Below are 24,598 nucleotides of genomic sequence, written 5' to 3' on the forward strand. Positions count from 1 at the left end.
CTAGACAGCGGTTCATCCAGTAAAACTAAACTGTTCCGCATCTGCTTTAAACACTTACAAAGCGATCTATTTTGGGGAATTATTTGCCACCCTAAGTTTGGTGATGCAACGCCTAACTGCTTGTAATCTGCACCAGACTTAGATAAATCATATTTTTCGTGTCATAAAAATGATATGACTAGCAGCGACATAATCGGCTGCAGTGCGTGTGAGGAAAAATCGATATTTTTTTTGACAGTCAGTGATAAATTTCGCCTTTGATATGGTCGCTTAGTTATATGATGCTGTTCGTCATTACAGAAAGATACTGGATAATTGATCTTAAACAATCGTCATTCAAATTATACAAACCTATACAGATCATTACAGATCGCGTGAATGTGGGGCATGGCGTAGATTTAATTGCTTACATAAAAGAGCCAATCAGAATGGAGGTAGAGGTTTGGCGCGCATTTAAACTGTGGACATGTCGGTTGTCAAACAGCCGTAATATCGCGCTGATGTTATCTATGAAATTATCACTTGCTTTCGTTATAAAATATAAGTGGATTATATGTGTTGAGCCGTTGGCTCACTATCTATCTTGTTCCTTCTTCTCCCAGGTTACTTCATTTACTTCTAGCACTCCACCATCACTCAAGTTACCTTCAGGCTAGGTACAAACCTACCAAAGGTTAAACGTTACAACTGCCTGCAGATTTTCTGGTGTTTGTATTGGTTATGTCGTCAGGCTGTTGCTCAGGCGAACAGGGTGACGGGGATGAAGATTCCCACTCGTCCATTCATAGTGCAACTCATAATGATGGCGAAGCAATCAGTTCCCTCTATAGTAAATGTAGAAGTGAATCAAATCGACATAACCCACTAAGTAAGTGCACAAACATGTGAGATGTTCACACGTTTTTTTCGGTGAGGCTTTTTTGAACTAAAGCAAACCTCACTTATTTGATTATACTCAAATATTTACATTCCACATGAATAATCACATTAAGATAGTGGACAGAATCTCGACTCTGCGCTTCTCACATATACTTGTGAATAAAAATCTCACTAAAACAAGACTTTCTTCGATGAATATACTTCCCTAAATATAGGCGTATTTTGACATTTCGTTACCCCCCCCCCAAGGTGCCAATTTTGGGGAAAATTTGGTCCATTTTAGGGAAATGAAACCCAAAATTCCCCTGTAACCTTGATCAAGGCCATTTGACTTTGGGGATTTCCCCAGGATTCCCCAAACATTGGTGAAGGTCATTTGACTTCGGGAGTTTCCCCAAAATTGGAAGCTCGGGTCCGTGAAAAATTAAGTAGGGTAGTATTATCTAGCAATACCGTAGAATCAGCATTTTCGGTAGTCCAGGTTTAGTTACTCAAGGACAAGGTTATAATATGGAATTAGCTTTGTAGAAATTAAACCCAAATTTTGTGTTACCACATGTGCAATTTCTCACTAGCCCTGTGATTCAGTCTCTCATTCTCAATCCTTGACTGTGCGAAGGATTTTCACTACTGAAGTGAATTATAAAATGTGTAAGTGTGTTCATCCTTTTCCGTCGTTTGTGTCTCAGTTTAAACACCTAATTACTGAGTGCTAGATAACCTAACTCATACTTTCTCCGGCTCAGATTCACATTCATAGTCTCAGCAGTCGAGTTTTCGTGGGATTTATCTCAGCCAGAATGAAATTGTCGTATCATTATAACAGACTAAAACAACATGAAGTGTTTAATTGTGCAGTAACTATTAATTTGTCATCACATCCGCCACACGTTGGCTATGTTTGTGTTTTTAATTTAAAACTTAGATTGCTGAACAGTTCAAATTCGACTTATCGATTGTTTCTTGTCGAAATTCTAGTCCATTTGGGATTAGTAGTAATTCGTTAAACTATGTCAAATTCACAACAAAGTTTTAGGGCTGGAAATATCGATGTGCAAATGGTATAGGGCTGTCTTGTTTTGTGATGCTGGGAAGTAGAATAATCCAACTGTCTACCATTTACATTTCTAACCTCACACATGTATTTAGTAGTGTCATGCGAATGGAAAGACTACAAGATCAGACCTGATCAAATATTAGCCGTAGAAAATGAGAATGAATTCTTTGTATGAATCACAACATCGGTGAAATATATACCTAAAAACTAAACAAGTAATCAGTGTGTTAGTTAACAATACTTTGAAAGAGAAATGTAATAAATTAGTTTAAATCATCAAATGAACAGAATGCTCAACAACTGGTTGGTACAAGCGTAACTTCCGAGATCATCGTCGATATTCCGTGACACGCTACAGTATGCCGGATTACTACTTCGGTTACTGTCTTTGCCCACTGGTCTGGAATGGGTACGGCGTCTATCCAATGTGTTGCATGCTCTGTCATCTCTAGCAGGTACTGGTTACCGCTCGCCGTCTGTGGAAGCGGCGATAGATCACCTACTGCGGTTACTGAGACTGGCTGTAATGGCGGTTGTGTGTATCGATCGATTCTTGTTAGTTGGCAAAGCGAAAGATATATAACTGAACATTTTGACTAGTGAACTGCCATTATTGTAGAAGTTTATGTACCAAGAGATACACCACATCTATGGGAAATAATGGTATATGGCTGCACAAATCTTGGTTGGGAAAGTGAGACTTGAATCAGTGATCATTTAGTTGAAACTAGATCTGGAAGATTGCATCCACACCAAAATGACAGGCCTATGGAACGGTGTTCTATGTAGTATTGAGCAACCAAAGAATTTTACCTGTATGTTTACCAAAGAGAAAAAGTGATAAAATCACTACGACTAAGAACACAATGGTTGAGTGCAGTAACAAAATGAACCGCATAAAGCTTTTTAATATTTACCCACTTACGATCATAAAAATACTTCGAAAAAAGAATGTATAAAGCTTAGAACGGTAACTTGCGATTTTTTTGGAAAGGTTGAATCCTGTTAGTGGGTTTGTTTACTTATGTAATTTGTGAAAGTTACATCTACAGTTTAGGATCATGTATAATAACAATCGTGCGGTATCGAATTTAGATCTTTATCCGTTCACTTAGATTGCACTTAGAGTCTTCCATCGGAAACATTTGTAAGAAATCTCTGATCGTCTTACTTAGAACCCGAACTAATTTGTTGAACTGTAATTTTCACGTGAAAATGATCGGTTAGTAGTCTTTTCATTTTACTAAACGGATGTAGATTAGATTTAGCAGTACATACAAAACTCCCTAACAAACTGTAGGCTTCTTTATAAACAGTAGTTATGAAATGTGCTAAAGTGATGTGATGAACACCAAGCACTGAGGTAATCTAAATGGTCTTCCACTTTTTCCAGTGACGTGCAGGTATAAAACCTTAAGAGATTATTAGAATCCCTGTTTACAGCAATGCTAAGTGTGAATTTGAAATAGTTTGACGAATTAATTTTAATCCCAAATAGTTTTATTTATTTATTTGAACACATAAACATTGGTACAAGAGAGCGCCAATATATGTGCGCCACACAAAACAATGAGAATTTGAAGAGGAAGAAAAAAAGATAAGGAGCGTGAAAAAAAGGAACAATAACGAAGAGGTTGGTGTAAGGTAGTGTAGTAATAATAATAGTAATAATGAGGGAACGGAAAGGTACGATCAGAAGAAATCTTTCAGTTAAGGGAGACACAACCACTTTTTATGAAAAAAGTAAAAGAAGGTTACAGCAAGATCGCCACTGGCTTCTATTCTGAGCCATATCTGATAACGTCTCTAGCCACTGTAGCACCATCTCTCGGACCACAACCAGAGAGTCATGAAGCACCGACAGAAGCCTGTCCTTTACATCTTTCTTTCATACCACGACACCATGTCATGCACTGACCACCTCTCCGCTTCTTCCAACCAGTCCCAGAGTCGGCGAATAATGCACGATGTGGAATTCTCTGGGACGACATTCGTAGAACATGTCCAAGCCACCGAAGTCGGTGTTTCAAGATGGTGACATCAGTTGCATTATCATCTCTGTGCCCGAACACACGATGCCGAACCTCTGCATTACTAACATGGTGTTGCCACTGGATGTCAGCAATCCTTCGGAGACAACGATGATCGAACACAGAGAGTCTTCTAACGTCCTCAACTCGGAGAGGCCAGGTTTCACAAGCATAAAGCAAGACTGCTCTCACCGACGCGTTCTAGACCCGACCTTTTGCGGCCAGACTAACATCACGAAGGCGCCAAAGGTGGCCCAGATTGGCATAAGCCGCTCTGGCTTTCACTATACGTGCATTGATCTCATCACTCACGCCCCCACCAGCACTTATGCAGCTACCCAGATACGCGAACTTCTCAACTACTTCTATCTGCTCACCATCCAGGGTGAGTACAGGGTTAGAATCCTGCCAGTCTTGTAGAAGTACTTTGCACTTCGAAGGTGCAAAGCACATACCGTACCTACGGACACTGGTTGCCAACTGATTAAGCGCGAATTGCATGTCTTGGGGATTATCGCACAGTAAGACAATATCGTCCGCATACTCAAGGTCGAGAAGTCTTTCTCCAGGCAACAGATCCACACCACCATTACTTACATCCATCAGAGCTGTTTCCAGAATGTCATCGATGGCAAAGTTGAAGAGGAATGGTGAGATTGGGCAACCCTGCCTAACCCCACTGCTCGAATGGAACAATGGAGAGAGGTGGTTGTATACCCTCACTCTGTTTGAGGCGTTTGTGTATAGGGCTTTTAGGATGTAAATAAACTTCTCAGGCATACTCTTCAATAGAAAATCCCAGGGAACAGTCCTATACAACGAATCGAAGGCAGCCCTGATGTCAAGAAACACTACGATTTTTGGCCTTTGATAAGTATGGCGGTGTTCTAACATTTGGCGGAGGGTGAAGATATGATCAATACATCCTCGACCAGAACGAAACCCAGCCTGCTCCTCGCGAGTCAATCTTTCTCGGATTTTGAACAACCTACGAAGTATGACGGAAGCCAATAGCTTGAACGCAATCGGAAGTAGACTTATCCCCCGATAGTTGTTACAGGAACGACGTGAACCCTTTTTAAAGATAGGGACAACTATCGACTCATTCCATGACGTTGGTATACTCTCTAGTTCCCAAACCTTTGTGAATAACGTCGTCAATTCCTTAGTCAGAAAGTCACCACCATCTTTAAAAAGAGCCGGAGGTAAGTCATCTGGGCCAGGTGATTTGTAGCGCTTCAAGAGTTGGAGTTCCTTGCGGACTTCCGCCTCATTTGATGGATCAGTCGTCACCTGCCATGGAGGGCAGGACAGTCTGACCGATGTTGCCGGAGCAGCAGGCCAGTTGAACTGTCCTTCGAAAAATTCTGCCCATCGTCCAAGACGTCGATGGATGTTAGTGATTGGCATCCCGTCATCCTCGCAGATTGTTTCGCTCACACCAGACTTCTTGCTGCCAGTGGCTCGGATGAGTTGGAAGAGCTTCCGGTAATGACCAGATGCAGCTGCTGCTTCCAGCTCATTAGCACGCTCCGACCACCAGGCTTCTCGGTCCTTACGCAAGCTTTGCCCAATTTCCTTACGTAACATCCTTCGTTTGTGGTCAAACTCACGGTCACCCGGAATAGACCGACGGGTTTCAATGAGTTGTAAGGAGCCTGAAGAAACCCAGTGCCTATGGGCGGGACGTTTCGCGAACCCACAACTGACTGTACCCGCCATTTTCATGGCTTCATGCAATTGCAATCAATGCTCATCTATTCTTTTCGGTGGAATGGTAGCTAGCCTAGAAACTAGCTCGGTTCGATACTTACTAGCAACAGAGGTTGCAACCAGCTTGCTAATATCAATCCGTTGATGGCGGTCAGTTCGTTGGCCACTGAAAAGTAAGGCAAGATTGGCGCAGACCAAGGCATGGTCAGAGTCCAGATAGGTACTCCAAAAGGAGCGGCAGTCTTGTACACAACCACGCCAGCGGTAGCTGATCGCGATGTGATCAATCTGAGTCCAGGCTTGGGATGTAGAGGAAGGACGCCAGGTGGCACATCGGCGATGACTGTGCCGAAAGTTAGTGCTAGCCAGAAACAGGTTGTGGTCTGTGCATAGTTGCAATAGACGGTCCCCGTTATCTGACCTGCGACCAACGAGTCCCGATCGGCCACCTAAACAACTCTCTTCTGTGCCTAGACGCCCGACCTGAGCATTCAAGTCTCCCGCTAGTACTATAATATCTGTCGAACGCGCTTTCTGGAGAAGAACAGATAACTGGTGGTAAAACTCATCCTTGATTGCATCCGGGCTGCAATCTGTCGGGGCATAGGCGGAGATGACGAAAAGAAATCGTTTCTCACGCCGATTTCTTCTCACTTTGATGGAACTTTCTAATCTAACAGCACATAACCGACTGTTAGTGGGGATCCAATCGATTAGTGCTGCCTCAGCTCTAGCGCTTAGTGGGACACCAACGCCAGCAAGACCAGACGAAGATGCCATAGGGTCCCCGGATAAGCGCACGTAAAACAAGCTTTTCGAAGCGACAGATGGAGGTCGAATTTGTAGTACTTCACCAGAGTCTTGAATACGGGTCTCGGATAGACAGCAGACATCGATATTAAGACTTTATAGCGACTCACGTGCAATTGAGTTTAGTTCAGTCAAGGTCTTTTGTTGACCTATTTAATGGACAAAGTCATCCATGATATAACAACTTGTTGTACTATCTTTATTATTATGCTTGTATGAAATACATATGCTTGAATATTGTTTAGCGCCTACGCATGTATTCATTCTGCTAGCTTCATTATTAACTGCTTAGTCTATTCGCTGACTCATCCATTTTCCTATATATATATATATATATATATATATATATATATATATATATATATACATTTGCACCCATTCACTACTACTACTACAACTACTTGCTACTGCTACAATCGTAGTTCGCTTGCTCATTCATTTTGCCTCTCTGCTGTCTGGTCCGAATTATCTACTAAATAAACTGTAGTAGCTGCTTCTTTTTGCCTTCTGATTTCAAACATCGTTGAAGATTATACGATAACGGTTCGAGGGTGATTAATTATCTAAGCACAGCCACTACAAAGTTGGTAATCCCGACGTGAGAACGGGAAGCGAATTTCGGCGAAATAATCAAATCCCAAAAATCCGATTCTTTTCATCTCAATTTGGATTATCATATGAACTATAATTACAACTGTGGATTTATATTATTTTAATTACACTTACATTATTTCGCAAACATTATTAAACGTGACGATTATAATCATAATAAATAACAATTATCCATAAACAATTGATATATTGGTGCAATTTAGTAAGTCTGTTCCATTTTATAAATTGTGCCATTTTTTTATTATCATTGTTTTTGCCCGTCTATTCTTCCTTGTGACTGTTAAGTTATTTTCGTGTGCTACTTAATTTTTATAAGCATGTCTTATGAAAACACAGTTTCAAGCGTACAGCAAGCCTCGTCCGTGAGGTCTCTTAACCTTCCTGCCCCTTCTTTTAAAATCACAGACCCAAAACTTTGGTTTATAAGACTTGAAAATTATTTTCTCGCTAACCGCATTCTTTTGCAAAAGGATAAGTTCGGCCTGACAAGCACACTACTCCCAGACGAAGTAGCTGACAGCGTTCGAGAGGCACTAGCAAAACCAGACACAGAAAAACCATACGACGTGCTAAAAGAGGCAGTAATTAAAACTCTCTCTCTCAGTGACCAGAAAGCCGTCGAACAACTCCTTAGCCAAGTACAAATTGGAGATAGAACCCCATCACAACTAAAAAATTATATGAAAAGTCTACTTGGCGATAGACACATTGACAATAATCTCTTTTACCAACTGTGGCTCCGCCGACTCCCGGCAAATATACAGCGGATCCTAGCTGTGGGAGATACGGATGCTGATTTAGACAATATAGCAAAGATAGCCGATAGAATATACGAAAGAAGCAAGCAAGCAAGCCCTCCACTACACAACGTGACGGTAGACGATAGACTTGATACTCTACAGAAGGAAATAAATGTTTTATGCCGCAAACTCACAGAATTAACGCAGAGAGAAAAGCCACGAAGGTCATCGCGAGATCGCTCGCGTGAAAGGACCCGGTCAACTTCTAGACGACGCACAACTCCCGCGATATGTTGGTATCATCAAATGTTCGGCTACAGGGCTAGAAAGTGCCTACAACCTTGTAGATTTAACAGAGCTGGTAACCGATACCCACGAGTATCAATGGCAACGGCATCAACACACATAATGCCTGAAAATAGTCGCCTCTTTTATATACAAGACCAAACCACTGGCGCACAATTCTTAGTTGACACTGGAGCGGAAATTAGCGTAGTACCTCCATTTAACGAGGAAAGAAAAAACATTAATCCGTCATTAGTGCTAAGAGCAGCAAACAAATCAGATATTAAGACATATGGTAAACGGAAATTGTCCCTAGATTTTGGACGTGGCGCTTCATACCGTTGGAACTTTGTCATAGCAGACGTATCGATGCCCATAATAGGCATAGATTTCTTATGTAACTTTGACCTTCTAGTAGACTCTAGACGACACAGACTTATAAACGGCAATCAAACCACTTCGATAAGAGGAATACTTACGGAAGCCGTTTCAATGAACCTTGTGATAGATAAAAGTCGTAATGATCCATATAAATTGTTGTTAAAAGAGTTCCCTGAACTCGTAAAAGTGACATACAATAAAGCTGATCTCAAACATTCTATTCAGCATCACATAGTAACGAATGGTCCACCAATCAATGCAAGACCAAGAAGGTTAGATCCCAAAAGACTAGCCATCGCAAAACAAGAATTCGACAAGCTGATGAGGCTAGGCATCGTAAGGCCATCGAACAGCCCATGGGCATCCCCGCTACATATGGCCCCGAAAAAGAATGGAGAGGTTAGGCCATGTGGAGATTACAGAGCACTGAACAAACAAACAGTAGCTGACAGATACCCTATACCGCACATCCATGATTTCACCTACAGTATAGAGGGCACTACTATCTCGAAGATCAACTTAGTCAGAGCATACTACCACATCCCTGTTGCCCCACAAGACATACCGAAGACAGCAGTAACAACCCCATTTGGGCTATATGAATTCCTGCGTATGTCTTTTGGACTGACTAACGTGGCACAAACCTTTCAACGGTTTATCGATCAGGTCATTAGAGGTTTACCTGGGGTATACGCGTATATCGACGATTTATTAGTAGCTAGCACCACTAAAGATGAGCATATACAACAACTACGGCAATTATTTACGCGACTCAGAGAACATGGCATTTTTATAAATATTGAGAAGTGTGAATTCGGAAAAGAATCTTTACAGTTCCTAGGTCACAATATAACTTCTCAAGGCATCACACCAATAGCAACAGAAGTCGATGCCATTAGGAATCATCCCCTACCCGACTCATGGAAAAAGTTACGCCGATTTCTCGGGTTAATAAATTATTACAGACGATTTATCCCGAATTGTGCGTCAATATTGCAACCATTAACAGACGCGTTACGCGGACACGCACGGACATTCCAGTTATCACCAGACGCGATTCAAGCATTCGAGAACGCTAAAAAAGCACTAAATAGAGAAGTGACACTAACTAGACGAAAGAGCGAAACACCGTTAGCTATCATGACGGATGCATCAGACGTAGCGGTAGGAGCCGTTTTACAACAATTAGTAAAGGGCATATGGGAACCACTCTCATTTTTTTCGAAAAGACTGAATCCGACACAAACAAGATATAGTACTTTCGGAAGAGAACTCTTAGCAATTAAACACTTCCGTCATATGGTCGAAGGCATAAATTTTACCGTCTATACAGACCATAAACCACTAACGAAAGCGTTAAGTGCTAAGCAAGACAATTATTCACCGAGAGAGATCCGACAGCTAGAGTTCATTTCACAGTTCACTTCCGACATACAGTACGTTAAAGGACAAGAAAACGATGTGGCCGACGCATTGTCAAGAGCAACGATAAACACACTTATGGCAAGTGGGATTGATTACAACGGTCTGGCAAAGTTACAGGAGAGAGACATCGAGTTAAATAAACTCAGATCTGGTGGTACAACATCATTAGTACTCGAAGAGGTGCGGTTCGGCAACACGAAAGTAATTTGCGGTACATCAACAGGCCGACCGCGACCATTTATCCCGAAAACGTTGCGACACAAAATATTCGAAAGCATGCACAACATGTCGCACCCGGGAATAAAAGCCACGATAAAACTGATCAGCGAACGATTTGTATGGACAAACATGAATCACGATGTACGTAATTGGACACAAGCATGCATGAAATGCCAAAAAGTCAAAGTACATCGCCATACTAGCTCTGCAGTGGGTCCGTTTTCACACCCAGACACTAGATTTGAACATATACACATCGATATTGTAGGCCCACTGCCTGTTTCAAATGGATACAATTATATCTTTACATGCATTGACAGGTTTACACGATGGCCAGTAGCAGTACCGATAAAAGACATCTCAGCTGAAACGGTAGCCAAAACCCTAATTGAAAATTGGATTTCTTACTACGGCGTGCCAACAATTATCACAACTGATAGAGGAGCACAATTCGAAAGTCGACTCTTTCAACAGCTTACAGAACTCCTCGGTATTAAACGAATTCGAACGACATCGTACCATCCAATGGCAAACGGAATGGTCGAACGCCTACATAGGCAATTAAAAGCGTCCCTTACAGCCGTCATTGTTAACAACGATTGGTCTAATAAACTTCCTCTAGTAATGTTAGCTCTAAGAGCAACAATTAAGCAAGACATGGGATGTTGTCCAGCCGAGTTGGTATACGGAACTACTCTACGGTTACCCGGAGAATTTTTCACTCCAAGTAAAGGTGTTCCGACTGATGTAACCGGCTATGTGCAACGCCTGAGAAAACACATGAGCGACTTAAAAATAACACCTCCCAGACCACAACGACGACGAGTATTCATACCACAAGAACTGCATAACAGCACTCACGTATTCATTAGAAGAAACAAAGTACAACCACCTCTACAACCGAGTTACGATGGCCCATTTAAAGTGATAGAGATGACGAATAAAACAGTTACCATAGAGAAAGCTGGGAAGACAGATGTAATTAGCATCGATCGAGTAAAGCCAGCTTTTATCGATAGCGATATTCAATCAACAAGTACAAACTCCTCTAAGATGGTCACACCGGCGAAACACGAGTCGCAAGAATCAATGACGTTAACGCAACAAAAAGACAAGACTACGATAACAACAAGATCTGGCCGCAGAGTAAGATGGCCCCAACAATATGTCGCTACGATTTTTTATTAATGATCTACTATTTTAAATATTAGTTATAACTTCCACTTCATTGTATACACACGCATTATTAAGCTCATGTTATACGCTATAAAACTCAACGTATCTTATGTACCCTAACACTTATTCGTATAATTTTTGTTTAAAATGTAAAGCAATACCGCATTCCTCCTATTTATTGCTATTATTTTTTATAACCTCACGGACAGGCACAAACCAAATGTACAGCACACACTAACTTCATCTTAATTTTGTACAAACCATTTTTTTTTTTAAAACGACTGTAACTACCCCACTCAGTTTACTATTTTTTTGTGCAAACACAGACATTTTTCCATATATCTTTGTTTGCAGGGGGAGCTATTATAGCGACTCACGTGCAATTGAGTTTAGTTCAGTCAAGGTCTTTTGTTGACCTATTTAATGGACAAAGTCATCCATGATATAACAACTTGTTGTACTATCTTTATTATTATGCTTGTATGAAATACATATGCTTGAATATTGTTTAGCGCCTACGCATGTATTCATTCTGCTAGCTTCATTATTAACTGCTTAGTCTATTCGCTGACTCATCCATTTTCCTATACATATATATATATATATATATATATATATATACATTTGCACCCATTCACTACTACTACTACAACTACTTGCTACTGCTACAATCGTAGTTCGCTTGCTCATTCATTTTGCCTCTCTGCTGTCTGGTCCGAATTATCTACTAAATAAACTGTAGTAGCTGCTTCTTTTTGCCTTCTGATTTCAAACATCGTTGAAGATTATACGATAACGGTTCGAGGGTGATTAATTATCTAAGCACAGCCACTACAACTTTCCAAAGACATAGCCATCCCTATCTGTTGTCCAACCTGCATAAGTGTGCGAACGTTGAAGGCAGCCAGTTTGAATGGTGCACGTGGTTTCAGATAAACTGCTTCTGTACTCATATCCAGTGGTAACGTACAATTTTTAACCGGACAGTGACTCGAGAACGTCTAGATACAGTGGAATTTCCACCAAAGACGAGCCGCTGTATAAGTATAAAAGAGGGTGAATAATGTGGTAAATAATAATAATAATAATAATAATAATAATAATAATAATAATAATAATAATAATAATAATAATTTGATTGTTATTCGAAGCGAGAAAAGTAGTTTCCATAGATATAGAGAGTTCATTATTTGCGTGTGAGCTGCGATACTGCCCGGGTGCCCAGACCGAAGCAGGTGGTTTTCTTAAGGGGCCACACCCCGAGCCTTTGACCTAATGGTCTAACCCACAAGGCAGTGGAGCATCGTAAGGAGATGCAGTCCCATGGTATCCGGTGACCAACAGTTGGTTCATACGCCATTTGTTCCCGCAGGATACTAGAGCTCATGTGCACCATTGGTTTGGGATCCGGTTAAAGCGCCGGACATTCGCTTTTCGTCCTCTCATTTTCGTAAACAACACCGCCACGAGAAGGCAATGAGTAGGACTTCCCTGGCAGAGGCTGTATACGCGTGACCGTGTGAGAGTATTTCGAGAGGGAGGGCGAGCCCACCCCGCTCTCGGTCGTACCGGGGCATTTGCAACTTCTAGTCTGAGATCTGTGTTGATGACGAAACGCAGTATCATGTTTTAAAAAGGTAAACTCTTGGTGTGAACATATACTGTTCATCGTTTGTATTTGCTAAGAGTGTCATATCCTTAAAAACCACATCGGAACTAGGAGTTGTCGTTATTGGTTCAAAACACATCATTAACATCCAGTACTGGCCTCATCATGGTTTTTTCTTTTAATTCCACATAATTCACTAAAATATTTTTTTCTTATTTCCTGAACGTTTTTATGTTATTCCACTTGACAGTCAAAATATCCAGAGAAGAAGCGGATTTGTGCAATGCATTCACAAAATGCATACGTCACGATTCTGGGTACAATGGTTTCTATCTACAACCGATGCACAAATGTAGCTCCGTAAGTATTTCAATACCAATAATATGTCTTGTATTCGAGCTAAATGATACCATATTTGACTCACCTAGCTGAAAGGAAATCAAGACAAATAGTAGGACAAATTTACCATTCACATTCATTACTAACTTGTTCTCTCCAGTTATTTGAATTTTTCTAAATCAGTCTCAATCGGGGATGACGAGCAACAGTCTAACTAAACATGGTTTCACGAATAGTCTCCCAATAATTGTTGAGCATGTTGCGGCGTAAAAAAGACTAATGTTGGGTGTAATTTGTAAAGTTTACAAGTGTTGTAACTTATAGATGAATGACAGCTGAAGTTTTTTTTCTACAAACTAATTAGAGGTATGACTAACTATCTTTTCACCCTAAGGATTATTTACGAAGTTGCGTAAACATGCAAGTTTCTCTATAGCTGTTTTTTGCTAAAGATAACTGATAAATATTTTTTGCGATACTGTATTTAACCTTATATCGCGGTATAACTGTAACAATAAGAGTTTAAGCTCATTCATGCAATTTTTCCTCACTAACAAAATTTATTCAGTGTTCTTAATTAGCTGATAATAGTTTCTCTAACAGTCTCTCAAAGAATATCAAAATTATTGGTAGATTATGCATTCGCGTTTGAGATAAGTTATATTAAGGACTTGGCTTTCAGGTTAATTTGCGCTTCGAATGTGACCGGCATTTCGGAAACTGCGTCTGCGAACTTCGGCCTCAGCTTCTATGGCAGCTAAAATCACTTTTTCTTCGTGTTTTACATGGGAACCAATTAGTCTTCAGCTAATATCTGCCTGTCTAAAATCCGTTGTCGGTCGACACTATCTTGAAATCATAAAACATCAGTATATTTTTCCATTGTTGTAAACGGTTTGCTGTATAAACAGGGATACTCTTTCTAGATCCAAAAACTACTAGTAGAGGTTTGTGGTCTTTTAGCAACGTAAACTGTCTGCCGAGTAACATCTTGTGAAACCTCTTCACAGCAAAGATAATGGAGAGGGCTTCCTTCTCTATCTGACTATAGTTCCTTCCTGTCGTTGTCAGTAATCATGCAGCATGGGCAACCGCTATCTTTGATCCATCTAAGTAGATATGTGAAGTCACTGCTCCAATTCCATAATTTGATTCATCTGCTGTGATCACAATGGTAAGGGCTGGATCATAATGCTTAAGTAGGTTTAATGCTAGGAGCTGTTTTAGTTCTAGGAATGCTTGACATTCTGTTGACCTGATCTTTGTTAGTAAACATTTCAGCGGGGCACGCAGACGATGCAGGTCTGGAAAAACACAATAATGGTTAACCATTTCCAAGAAGGAACGTGAAGTGAATACATCTGTCGGTGGAGGCATGGTTTTGATCGCCTCGATATTCCCTGGATCAGGTTTTCTTCCATTTTTATCGACTAAAAATCACAGCACACTTGCTCTACGTACAAATCACCTTTCTCAGCATGTTATCTGAAAACATAATCTGCTGTCTCTGAAAACCATATCCACCTTCCCCAAGTCAACCTAGTCCGTACGCATGATAAATATATCATCCAGATAGGCCGCAGTACCAAGAATATTTTGCAACATAGTGTCCATAACTTGTTGAAAGATTGAAGGCACCGTCTTTACTCCAAAAGGAAATCTTATATCGGAACAAACCTTTGTGTGTGTTTATAGTCAGGTAATGCTTGCTCTCTTCAGCTACTGGGATCCTAAATAAGCTTCTGATAAATACAATTTTGCGAAATACTCCCCCTCATTCAGTTTCGCAAATAAGTCTTCTGGTAAAGGCGAAGGGTACTGATGGGCTTCAAGTGCTTTGTTTAGGCATGCTCAATAAGGTCTCCACTGGTCCGTCAGTCCTCACTCGACTGCAAATATGAATAATGGGGGGATTTGCTAACTGTAGCTTTTCTAACAAGTCTAGACCCAGCAAATCTAGTCCTGGACGTTCTGTGAGATTTGATGTTGCTCTCGTCTTTTCATTTTCTTTTGAAACGACACAGCATACCTCTCCAACAATATTTAATTTCCCACCAGATGTACTGTGGGCTAACTCGGTTGTTGGAAGCACCGGGGTTTTTCCATCATTCTTCCAGGTTTTTCGGCTGATGAGTGTAATGTTAGAAGCAGGCGGGTGCTGTGACCGTCGACCTTGATGGTTGCATATTTTCGTCGACTGTATTCTGTTTCCGTGTGTGCTACCGTTACTTGGCTGGTTGAAGTGTGCGGTTTATGTCTCCTGGAATAAAATCGCGGTAAGCGACGACGATACATTTTCCTTTTACAGCAGGATCCCTTATGTCCTTTATGCTGACATTTAGTGCAACGGTAGTTTTTATATGGACAAAACTTCTTGTAATGCCATTCACTGCATAACCAGCACGAGGATGGGGGCAGTTTGTTTGGGCTGTCCTTCTTTCATGATTTTCTACCAAGAAAACTCCATTTGTCAATGGTCAATAATCACCAGTTTGTTGATGACTAGTTTTTTTCAGTCGAATTCGGGTGATGATAAGGAAGATCTTAATGTTAACTTTAAAGTCAGTTTATTGAATGATCAAAGTTAAATCAAACTCCTAGTCGGTTTCCTCACTCTTGTAGTACCGCGTTGGAATATATTCGTACTTAACTGTGTGATGCTATTTTGGACTTTTTTCTAAAATCATTTGACATCATTGAATCTTAATCCAGTCATTATTATTACTTTTTTCCTCTCCTTTTTTATATCTCAGTCAACACATATATCAGTTTTGCCATTCGAACTGCTTTTGAGAATAATTCGATGGACCATTGGCAGCCATCTAAATATACGTGTTCTAGGCGTTTTATCTTGTGTAAGTTTTTGAAAAGTCTATTTTCATCATTGTAAAAATATCACTTAACCATTCTAAGTCCCTTTGATAAATTTCGATAATGCATTAAGAAGACAGAGGTTATCAGAATTATGTGATATATTTGTGCAACACATCTCGAACAATCTGATCACATATATACTTTTTAGGACATTTTTATATGAAAACTAAATGGTCAACTAGATAGGTTTAAAGGTAAGCCTTAACAAAAAAATAAGGTGCACAAAAACAATGTGGTTGAGACTGGTCATAAGGTTGATATCAAGTCAGCATTTGTAGTGTTGTACAAAAGCCTTAGCTATACGTAAACTGAAACCCCCTTTATATGTTCAAAAACAATTTGGTCTTAACCTTAACCTACCCTGAAAATATTGATTTATTATACAGGATGATTATCATATTGTTTTTGTGTACTTTATTTTTCTTAGTTACGGCTTACCTTTAACCTGCCTACTTGACCATTTGCCCCCAAATACCCTGGTACGGCCGAGAGTGGGGAGAGTCCGCTCTCCCTCTCGAAATGCTCTCACATGGCCACGCGTATATAGCCTCTGCCAGGGAAGTCCTACTCATTGCCTTCTCGTGGCAGGGGTGTTGTTTACGAAATTGAGAGGACGAAAAGCGAATGTCCGGCGCTTTAACCGGGATGGTGGACATGGAGAGTCCATTTAGGGGAGTTGGGAAACCCTTATTCCAAACCAATGGTGCACATGGGCTCCAGTATCCTGAAGGAACAAATGATGTTTGAACCAATCGTTGGTCACCGGATACCATAGGACTGCATCTCCTTACGATACTCCACTGCCTTGTGAATCAGACCTTCAGGTCGACGGCTCCGAGTGTGGCCCCTTAAGAAAACCACCCGCTTCGGTCTGGGCACCAGGGGAGTATCATAGCCCTCACAAATATCAAGTGAGATTTGTATGGCGCTTATGTATTTGGTGCCCCCTTGCACTAATATCTATGTGTTAAAATAAATAATAGTTGACCACTTCGTTTTCATATAAAAATGTCTTAACAGGTACATGTGTTATCAGATTGTTCGGAATGTATTACATAATTCTGATAACCTTTACTCATTGCATTATCGAATTTCATGCAGTCCATTAAACAGGGAAAAGAGACATAAACAACATACCGAACAGTAACTAGAGCATAGGAAAAATGAGTCAACGAACTTTATATCGTTCATGGTAAACATAAAATTATGATCGGTGAATAAACGAAGCATAGCCATACAAGGGCAAAGAAAGCTAATATGGTAGTGGGCGTTTCCTGTCGTCATTGCTGGGTTCGTTTATTGATCACACTTCATAAGATATTGAAATTAGTTAAGGTTATCAAGGCCGGTGTTAATGGAATTTAACAGCAGATAGTTGGCTTACTTAGTGGATTCTATAACAAGAATGACTAAATATTTAAAGTTCCCATAATCTCACTTGTGGAATAAGATACATTTACAGGTGCTAGAACATTTAATGCATTTTCAGAGGAGCAGTATGCTTCAATGCAGCAAACAAACGATGGGAGTAATTTTATCTTACGGATGGATTATGGCAGATTATTCCAGAGCCTGTAAATTTTACATGTTAAGTAATTCATATAGAAAGATGATTTAATGTGGATTTGTTTCACTAATGACAAGGAGTTGCAGATGTAACTAGAAGTTTCTGCATATTGAATTACTCGATTGGATGTAAAGGGATAGTCTATTAAGTATTTTGAAGAAACATATGTTTAGTTTGAGTCTCCTTTTCCATAATGAGTCGAACCCAAGTTTATTACATCTGGAATTAAGATTCAAGTTACAACCAGTTCCAAGAATTCCAGGAGTAAATCATTTATGTACTAAATCCAACCTTATTTTTGTCTTTTGTGTGCACACTACTAAAAATGAACATGCAATATTCTAGGAGTGGTCGAACACGAACTTTGTACAACAAGATACGTGACTCGTTGTTATAAAGGTTCCGAGTTATGTAACCCATAGAAAGTTGAGACAAGGAGGTTTGTTTCAATACCTGTCCTGTAAACGACAAATCGCAGGAGTCCCAAGTCTACTACTGTATGTAACTTAGATAACACCTCACAATTTATGGTAAGATCCGAGTCGAGTGATGTATTACCGAAGTATATACATCCACATTTAGTTGTGTTAAGCTCCAGCTCCCATTTTAAGCACCATTGCGCTACCTTGTTAAGCCCCATGTTTATACAATTTTGCATATTCTTCAGCTCAGGTAAAGAAAATGAATGCACTACTTTAAAATCATCTGCTTACAGAAGGGGCTTACCCGCACAAATACATCCACAACTATCATTGATATAAACTAAAAAAGAGAAAGGGTCTAAGACACTGCTTTGTGTTACACCACTTCTGGCAGGGTCAGCGTCCGACAAGGAAGAGTTAATTTTAACTATTTGATATCGGTGGCTGAAAAAGGAACCAATCCAAGCGAGCGGAGTGTTTTGGACCCCGTAACATGCGATTTTATCTATAAGACGTTGGTGGCTAACCATGTCGATAAGTTTCATAAGTTAAAAAAAGGTGTAGAGTGTAAAAAAACGAGAACGTCCTTATCTGTGTTTTGTATTTTAGAGTTGACTGGACTGTGGTTCAGTGTCGGTGTTTGGTCATATGGGTTACAGCTTGAACAAACTAATGGTAGAGGGATCAAGGGTTTTTGAAGGCCAAAAAATCTTTATTTTGATGAGGTAGACTTATTTGCTGAAGTTGACTTGGCAGACAGTCGCGAAATTCACGTACTCGTTGGGGTTCAGTTAATAGTGCGTAACCTATTAGTCCGTCTTGTCTATCGTGGAAGTGATGAGAAAAGTTATATCTTGCAGATTCAGTACATAAAAGTTTCGGAGTAATCCTGAAACATAATGGTTCCTTGAAGTCTGTCTGATATTAGGCCTGCTTACACAATGGTTGTGGTGCCCGTTTTGTGCGTCGTTTGCGCTGTCTCCACATAACCACCCCTATGAGTAGTAGAGTAAAACAGGATGTCGGAAATATATTTTTGTATGGTGGAGCAATTGTAATATTTTTGGTATTACTTTTGGAACCAGACAGTTTTATACAGACTTTCTTCCTACGTGGTATAGACTTTAATTTTAACAGTATTTTGAAGAGCTTTTACGTTAGAACTAGGTATTTGGGTACGCACTTCTAATGTTAGACTAGGAGATATCAGATTAAAATCTACATTGGGTATATATTGGTTATCTGAGGTCACTACGGGCATAAGTGGTAAGTTAGCAATCTTCAGAATGTTGGTTGACATGAGATAGGTTATTTTCATCATTGGGTCCTGCTGCTGAGGCAACGGGATTCAGTGTAATCTCTACATCGTTTTTTTTTCATTTAAGGTGCGCTTTTGCGTAAGTTTTTGATTGGTGGTTTTATCTGAGACTATACGAGCGTTCCTAAACTTCGTAAGCGCACAGATTAACCCTTCAGATTCCTCCAGCTGTTCAGTTAATAAACGTGAATCAAATCTAAACAAGATAGGACACAAGAACTTCTAGTGCTTCTTATTAAGGCGAATACGTTGACACCAACTATCTTGAAAGTCGTAATAATTATAATCACCTTTATTATAATTATTACTATTTAAGTGCTCAAATAATCTTTGTGTATAAGTGCTGGGATGTAAATCTTTTTTTCTAATGTTCGTAACACAACCTAAGAAATACCACAAACGGGTATAAAACAGAATCGTGAAATTCCACCATAATTTCGTTCCAGTTACCTGACAAACTCAACTTTGCCATATAATCAGCATTAATAACTCCAATAGGCGAATCATATTTCTCAATCACAATTGTATCTGAATGTTCGATTTTCATTGCAGATTATAACTCATCCAGGTATGTGTTGGTAAAAATAACCTGTTACATAAAGCACTTTACATCCAACCTTGTGTGCTCCAACCTATTTAATTGCATACTGTTTAAACCTAGTCTTTATTATTTTTTAACTTCTTCCGTCTTTATTACTTCTTTTTTGAATTATCAACAGGTATGTCGTGGTTTCTATCTGTTGGCTAATGATAATTCAATATGGAGAGATATTTGTTTCAAATTATGGCCAGTATGGCTAACATATGACAATAATAATATCGGTTGTAATAATCAACTTAATTATTTATCCTCAATGAATTACACTTCATGGCGTGAAATGGCTATTTATCGACCACAAGTTTTATATCATGGTATGATTTGTCTGTCTGGGGTCTTTCGTTTTCTTTTTGAATTGGACTTAGCTTATATAAACCTCACATATATTCCTTCCATCGAACATTTACCAGATCCTAATATTATTGTTCAACATTTTTAAATATTAATAGTTCGTGCAATTCTTCCGCTTGTTAGTCTGTTAAGGAGTCTGGTTAGACGTCATCATTACGATTACACTACTTCATTTTACACAATTACTAGTTGTAGCAAGCAGACTTAAATCGGCTGTTCATACTAATTTATTTTTTGAGAAAATGAATTTATTATTATACAATCTTACAATATACACTACAGACCAGATGTAATGAACAAGAACACAAGTGGGGAAAATTGAATGTATTTGAATACAAAATTGCAGAATCTCTTAGTAAAATCTGAGATCCATACAATAAATACTTCATTTGCAAAATGTCAATCAATTGTCTCAGACTTGATTGTTCCTTCGGTTCCAAACTAGTCATTCTCTGTTCTCGTTCTCTTCTCTTCGATCTTCTTAACCATCTGCTGCCAGGTATTTCACTTTCCATTGATGATACATACTAATTATATATATCGACATCAGTAGCACACACCACACAGGAACAGTAATACTGCTGGATATTAGTTACTAAACAGAAAAGCAAATGAGAGGTTTTCATACTTAAATTGCTTAGTGTATCTTTTATAGCAAATATGTAGCGTCTATCTTTTCAAAATGTATAAAATGTTGCAGTTATTCCATTCATCCTCCCCCAACTTTATCTGTCTAAACCTGTTTAGGTTTTTGTTTACACTAATGGCAATTTCATGAACTTACGATTCATAATTAATATTATATGTGTTCATATATTCAGTCACTAATCGTGTATTTTTTTTTAAAAAAATGCCTCACACTTTTAACAACTTTATCAGAATTGTTCAGTCTAAAATAAACCACACACTTTCTAATAGTATACTGTCTTTCACTATTACTTACTTACGCCTGTTACTCCTCGTGAAGGAGCATAGGCCGCTCACCAGCATTCTCTATCCAACCCTGTCCTGGGCAATCCTTTCTAGCTCCGTCCAGTTGTAATTCATCGTTTTCATATCTGCTTCTATTATCCGACGCAATGTGTTCTTTGGCCTTCCTCTTTTTCGCTTCCCTTCAGGATTCCAAGTTAGGGCTTGCCTCGTGATGCAGTTTGACGATTTGCGTAATGTATGTCCTATCCATTTCCATCGTGTTTTCCTAATTTCTTCTTCAGCTGGAAGTTGGTTTGTTCTCTCCCATAGAAGGCTATTGCTGATGCTATCCGGCCAATGGATGTTGAGTATCTTGCGTAGACAGCTATTTATAAATACTTGTACTTTCTTGATTGTGGTTGTTGTAGTTCTCCAAGTTTCAGCTCCATACAGTAGAACTGCCTTGACGTTCGTATTGAAGATTCTCACTTTGATATTGGTTGAAAGTTGTTTTGAGTTCCATATGTTCTTCAATTGTAGGAATGCGACCCTTGCTTTGCCGATCCTCGCCTTTACGTCTGCATCTGGACCTCCTTGTTGATCGATGATGCTTCCTAGGTATGTGAAGGACTCTACATCTTCCAGAGTTTCGCCATCAAGAGTGATTGGATTGCTGTTTTCCGTTTGAATTTGAGGACCTTGGTTTTCCCTTTGTGTATGCTGAGGCCTACTGATGCAGAGACTGCTGCTACACTGGCTGTCTTCATCTGCATCTGTTCGTGTGTACGTGATAGGAGGGCTAGGTCATCTGCGAAGTCCAAATCGTCTAATTGATTCTGAGCTGTCCATTGTATTTCGTGTTTTCCTTCAGATGTCGAGGTCTTCATAATCCAGTCGACCACCAGAAGAAAGAGGAAGGGAGAGAGTAAACAGCCTTGTCTGACTCCGGTCCTTACTTGGAATGCATCTGTCAGCTGTCCTCCATGCACTACTTTGCACTGTAGTCCGTCGTATGAGTTCCGGATAATATTGACAATCTTCTCAGGAACTCCGTAGTGTCGAAGAAGTTTCCATAATGTCCTCCTATCTACACTGTCAAATGCCTTTTCATAATCAATGAAGTTGATGTACAGTAACGAGTTCCACTCAATTGATTGTTCGGCGATGATCCGTGGTGTCGCAATTCGGTCTGTGTACGACCGATGCTTACGGAATCCAGCTTGTTGATCTCGAAGTTGGGCGTCTACTGCATCCTTCATCCGGTTCAGCAACACTCTGTTGACGACTTTCCCTGGTATTGACAGTAGTGTAATGCCTCTGTAGTTTTCACATCTGCTCAGATCTCCTTTCTTTGGAATCTTGACGAGGTGTCCTTCTTTCCAGTCCATCGGCACTTGTTCCTCCTCCCAAATCTTTTTGAATAGAAGGTGGAGCATGTTTGTAGTTACTTTGATATCTGATTTTAGTGCTTCAGCTGGTATGTTGTCGGGTCCTGCTGCTTTCCCGTTCTTGATTTGTCTGACGGCCATTCTAATTTCTTCCGTCGTTGATGGGTTGACATCTATAGGAAGACCTGTGTGCGCTGCTTCGATGTCCGGTGGATTCATTGGAGCCGGCCTATTCAGGAGTTCCTCGAAATATTCTACCCATCTGTTCCGCTGTTGTTGAATTTCAGTGATTGGCCTGCCTTCTTTGTCCTTGAACGGCCTCTCTGGTTTACTGTATTTCCCTGCTAGTTTCTTCGTTGTATCGTGAAGCTGTTTCATATTTCCTTCCCTTGCAGCTTTTTCTGCCGTCGTTGCTAGTTCTTCCACGTATTTCTTCTTGTCGGCTCTAATGCTCCTCTTCACTTGTTTGTTTGCTTCTATGTATTCAGCTTGTGCTTGGACTTTCTCTGCTCGTGTTCGGCTGTTGTCAATTGCTGCCTTCTTGTTCTTCCTTTCTTTGATCTTGTCCAGTGTTTCTGTAGAGATCCATTCTTTATAATGGTGTTTCTTTAGGCCCAGAACCTCTTGACACGTTGAAGTCAATGTTTCTTTGATGCCTTTCTAGTTGTTCTCCATAGTAGTTTCTTCTTTCTTCAGTAGATCATGTAAGGCTTGGAACTTGTTGTTGAGAGTTATCTTGAATTCGTCGAGTCTTTTAGTATCTCGAAGGAAGGCTGTATTGAACATTTGTAGTGCTGTTTGTCCACTTGTCCAGTTCTTTTTTAGCTTCAGTTTTAAATTGGCTACAACTAGGTGGTGATCTGAAGCTACGTCAGCACCTCTCCTGGTTCTCACATCTTCCATTGTCCTTCGGAATTTTTTGTTGATGCAAATATGATCTATTTGGTTCTCTGTGGTGTGGTCCGGTGAGATCCATGTAGCCTTGTGTATACGCTTGTGTGGAAATATTGTGCCTCCTATGACCAATTTGTTAAATGCACATAGATTTACAAATCTTTCTCCATTTTCGTTTCTTTCTCCCAGTCCATGTCGTCCCATAATATTTTCATATCCAGTGTTGTCTATTCCGACTTTGGCATTTAGATCTCCCATCAGAATAGTTAGGTCCTTCCTTGGGCATTTCTCAATGATTGACTGTAGCCGCTCGTAGAACTGATCTTTAATTTCGTCGTTGCTATCATTAGTGGGTGCATAACATTGGATAATATTCATTAAGATCCCCTCCTTTGTATTGAATGATGCTTTGATGATTCTGGATCCGTGAGATTCCCATCCTACAAGTGCATTTCATGCTACTTTGGACAGCATAAGAGCGACTGTCTGAGTGTGTGGAGCATTATCCTCTTCGTGACCGGACTATAGCAGCATCTCTCCCGTAGCTAGCCTTTTCTGTCCAGCTTGGGTCCAGTGGGTTTCGCTGATTCCCCAGTACTGCTAAGTTGTATCTCCTCATTTCCGTTGTTATTTGACTTGTCTTCCCGGTTTCCCACATTGTTCGAACGTTCCATGTACCTATAAAAATTTTTGCTCTGGTTGTTAGAAGGGGCATCGGCCTCGTGGCTTCCGAAGGAACTCGGCTTTCACCATGAAGCGTCATAATTCTTCTAAAGGAAGACCTTCTAACTCCCAGGGCAGAGTTAAAATGGTTTGGATTATTTTTTCTGGTAAGCGTTTTTTAGCGAGTTAGTTTTCTACGGGATGGGGACGCTAACCCCATGCCCAACCCTCCTCCTTTACCCGGGCTTGGGACCGGCAGTAACTCTGGAAGAGCTATAGGCGGAGTTGTCTTTCACTATGATTAGTATTATTCTCTGTCTATTTTGTAACATCCAA

General features: G+C 40.1%; 1 protein-coding gene across 1 annotated transcript in view; it reads left to right on the forward strand.

Annotated features, from left to right (window-relative positions):
• Positions 1 to 437: 437 nt before the first annotated feature.
• FBXO9_2 (F-box only protein 9) overlaps positions 438 to 24,598 on the forward strand; it is a 41,610-nt gene continuing 17,449 nt past the window's right edge. Inside the window, exons 1-4 of the mRNA XM_051217567.1 lie at positions 438 to 868; positions 13,187 to 13,296; positions 16,029 to 16,130; positions 20,176 to 20,368. Coding sequence (XP_051064983.1) covers positions 721 to 868; positions 13,187 to 13,296; positions 16,029 to 16,130; positions 20,176 to 20,368 — 553 coding nt within the window. The 5' untranslated portion in view covers positions 438 to 720. The remainder of the gene's footprint in view (positions 869 to 13,186; positions 13,297 to 16,028; positions 16,131 to 20,175; positions 20,369 to 24,598) is intronic.

The sequence above is a fragment of the Schistosoma haematobium genome, chromosome 5 (genome assembly GCF_000699445.3).
Source record: "Schistosoma haematobium chromosome 5, whole genome shotgun sequence".
NCBI lineage: Eukaryota > Metazoa > Platyhelminthes > Trematoda > Strigeidida > Schistosomatidae > Schistosoma > Schistosoma haematobium.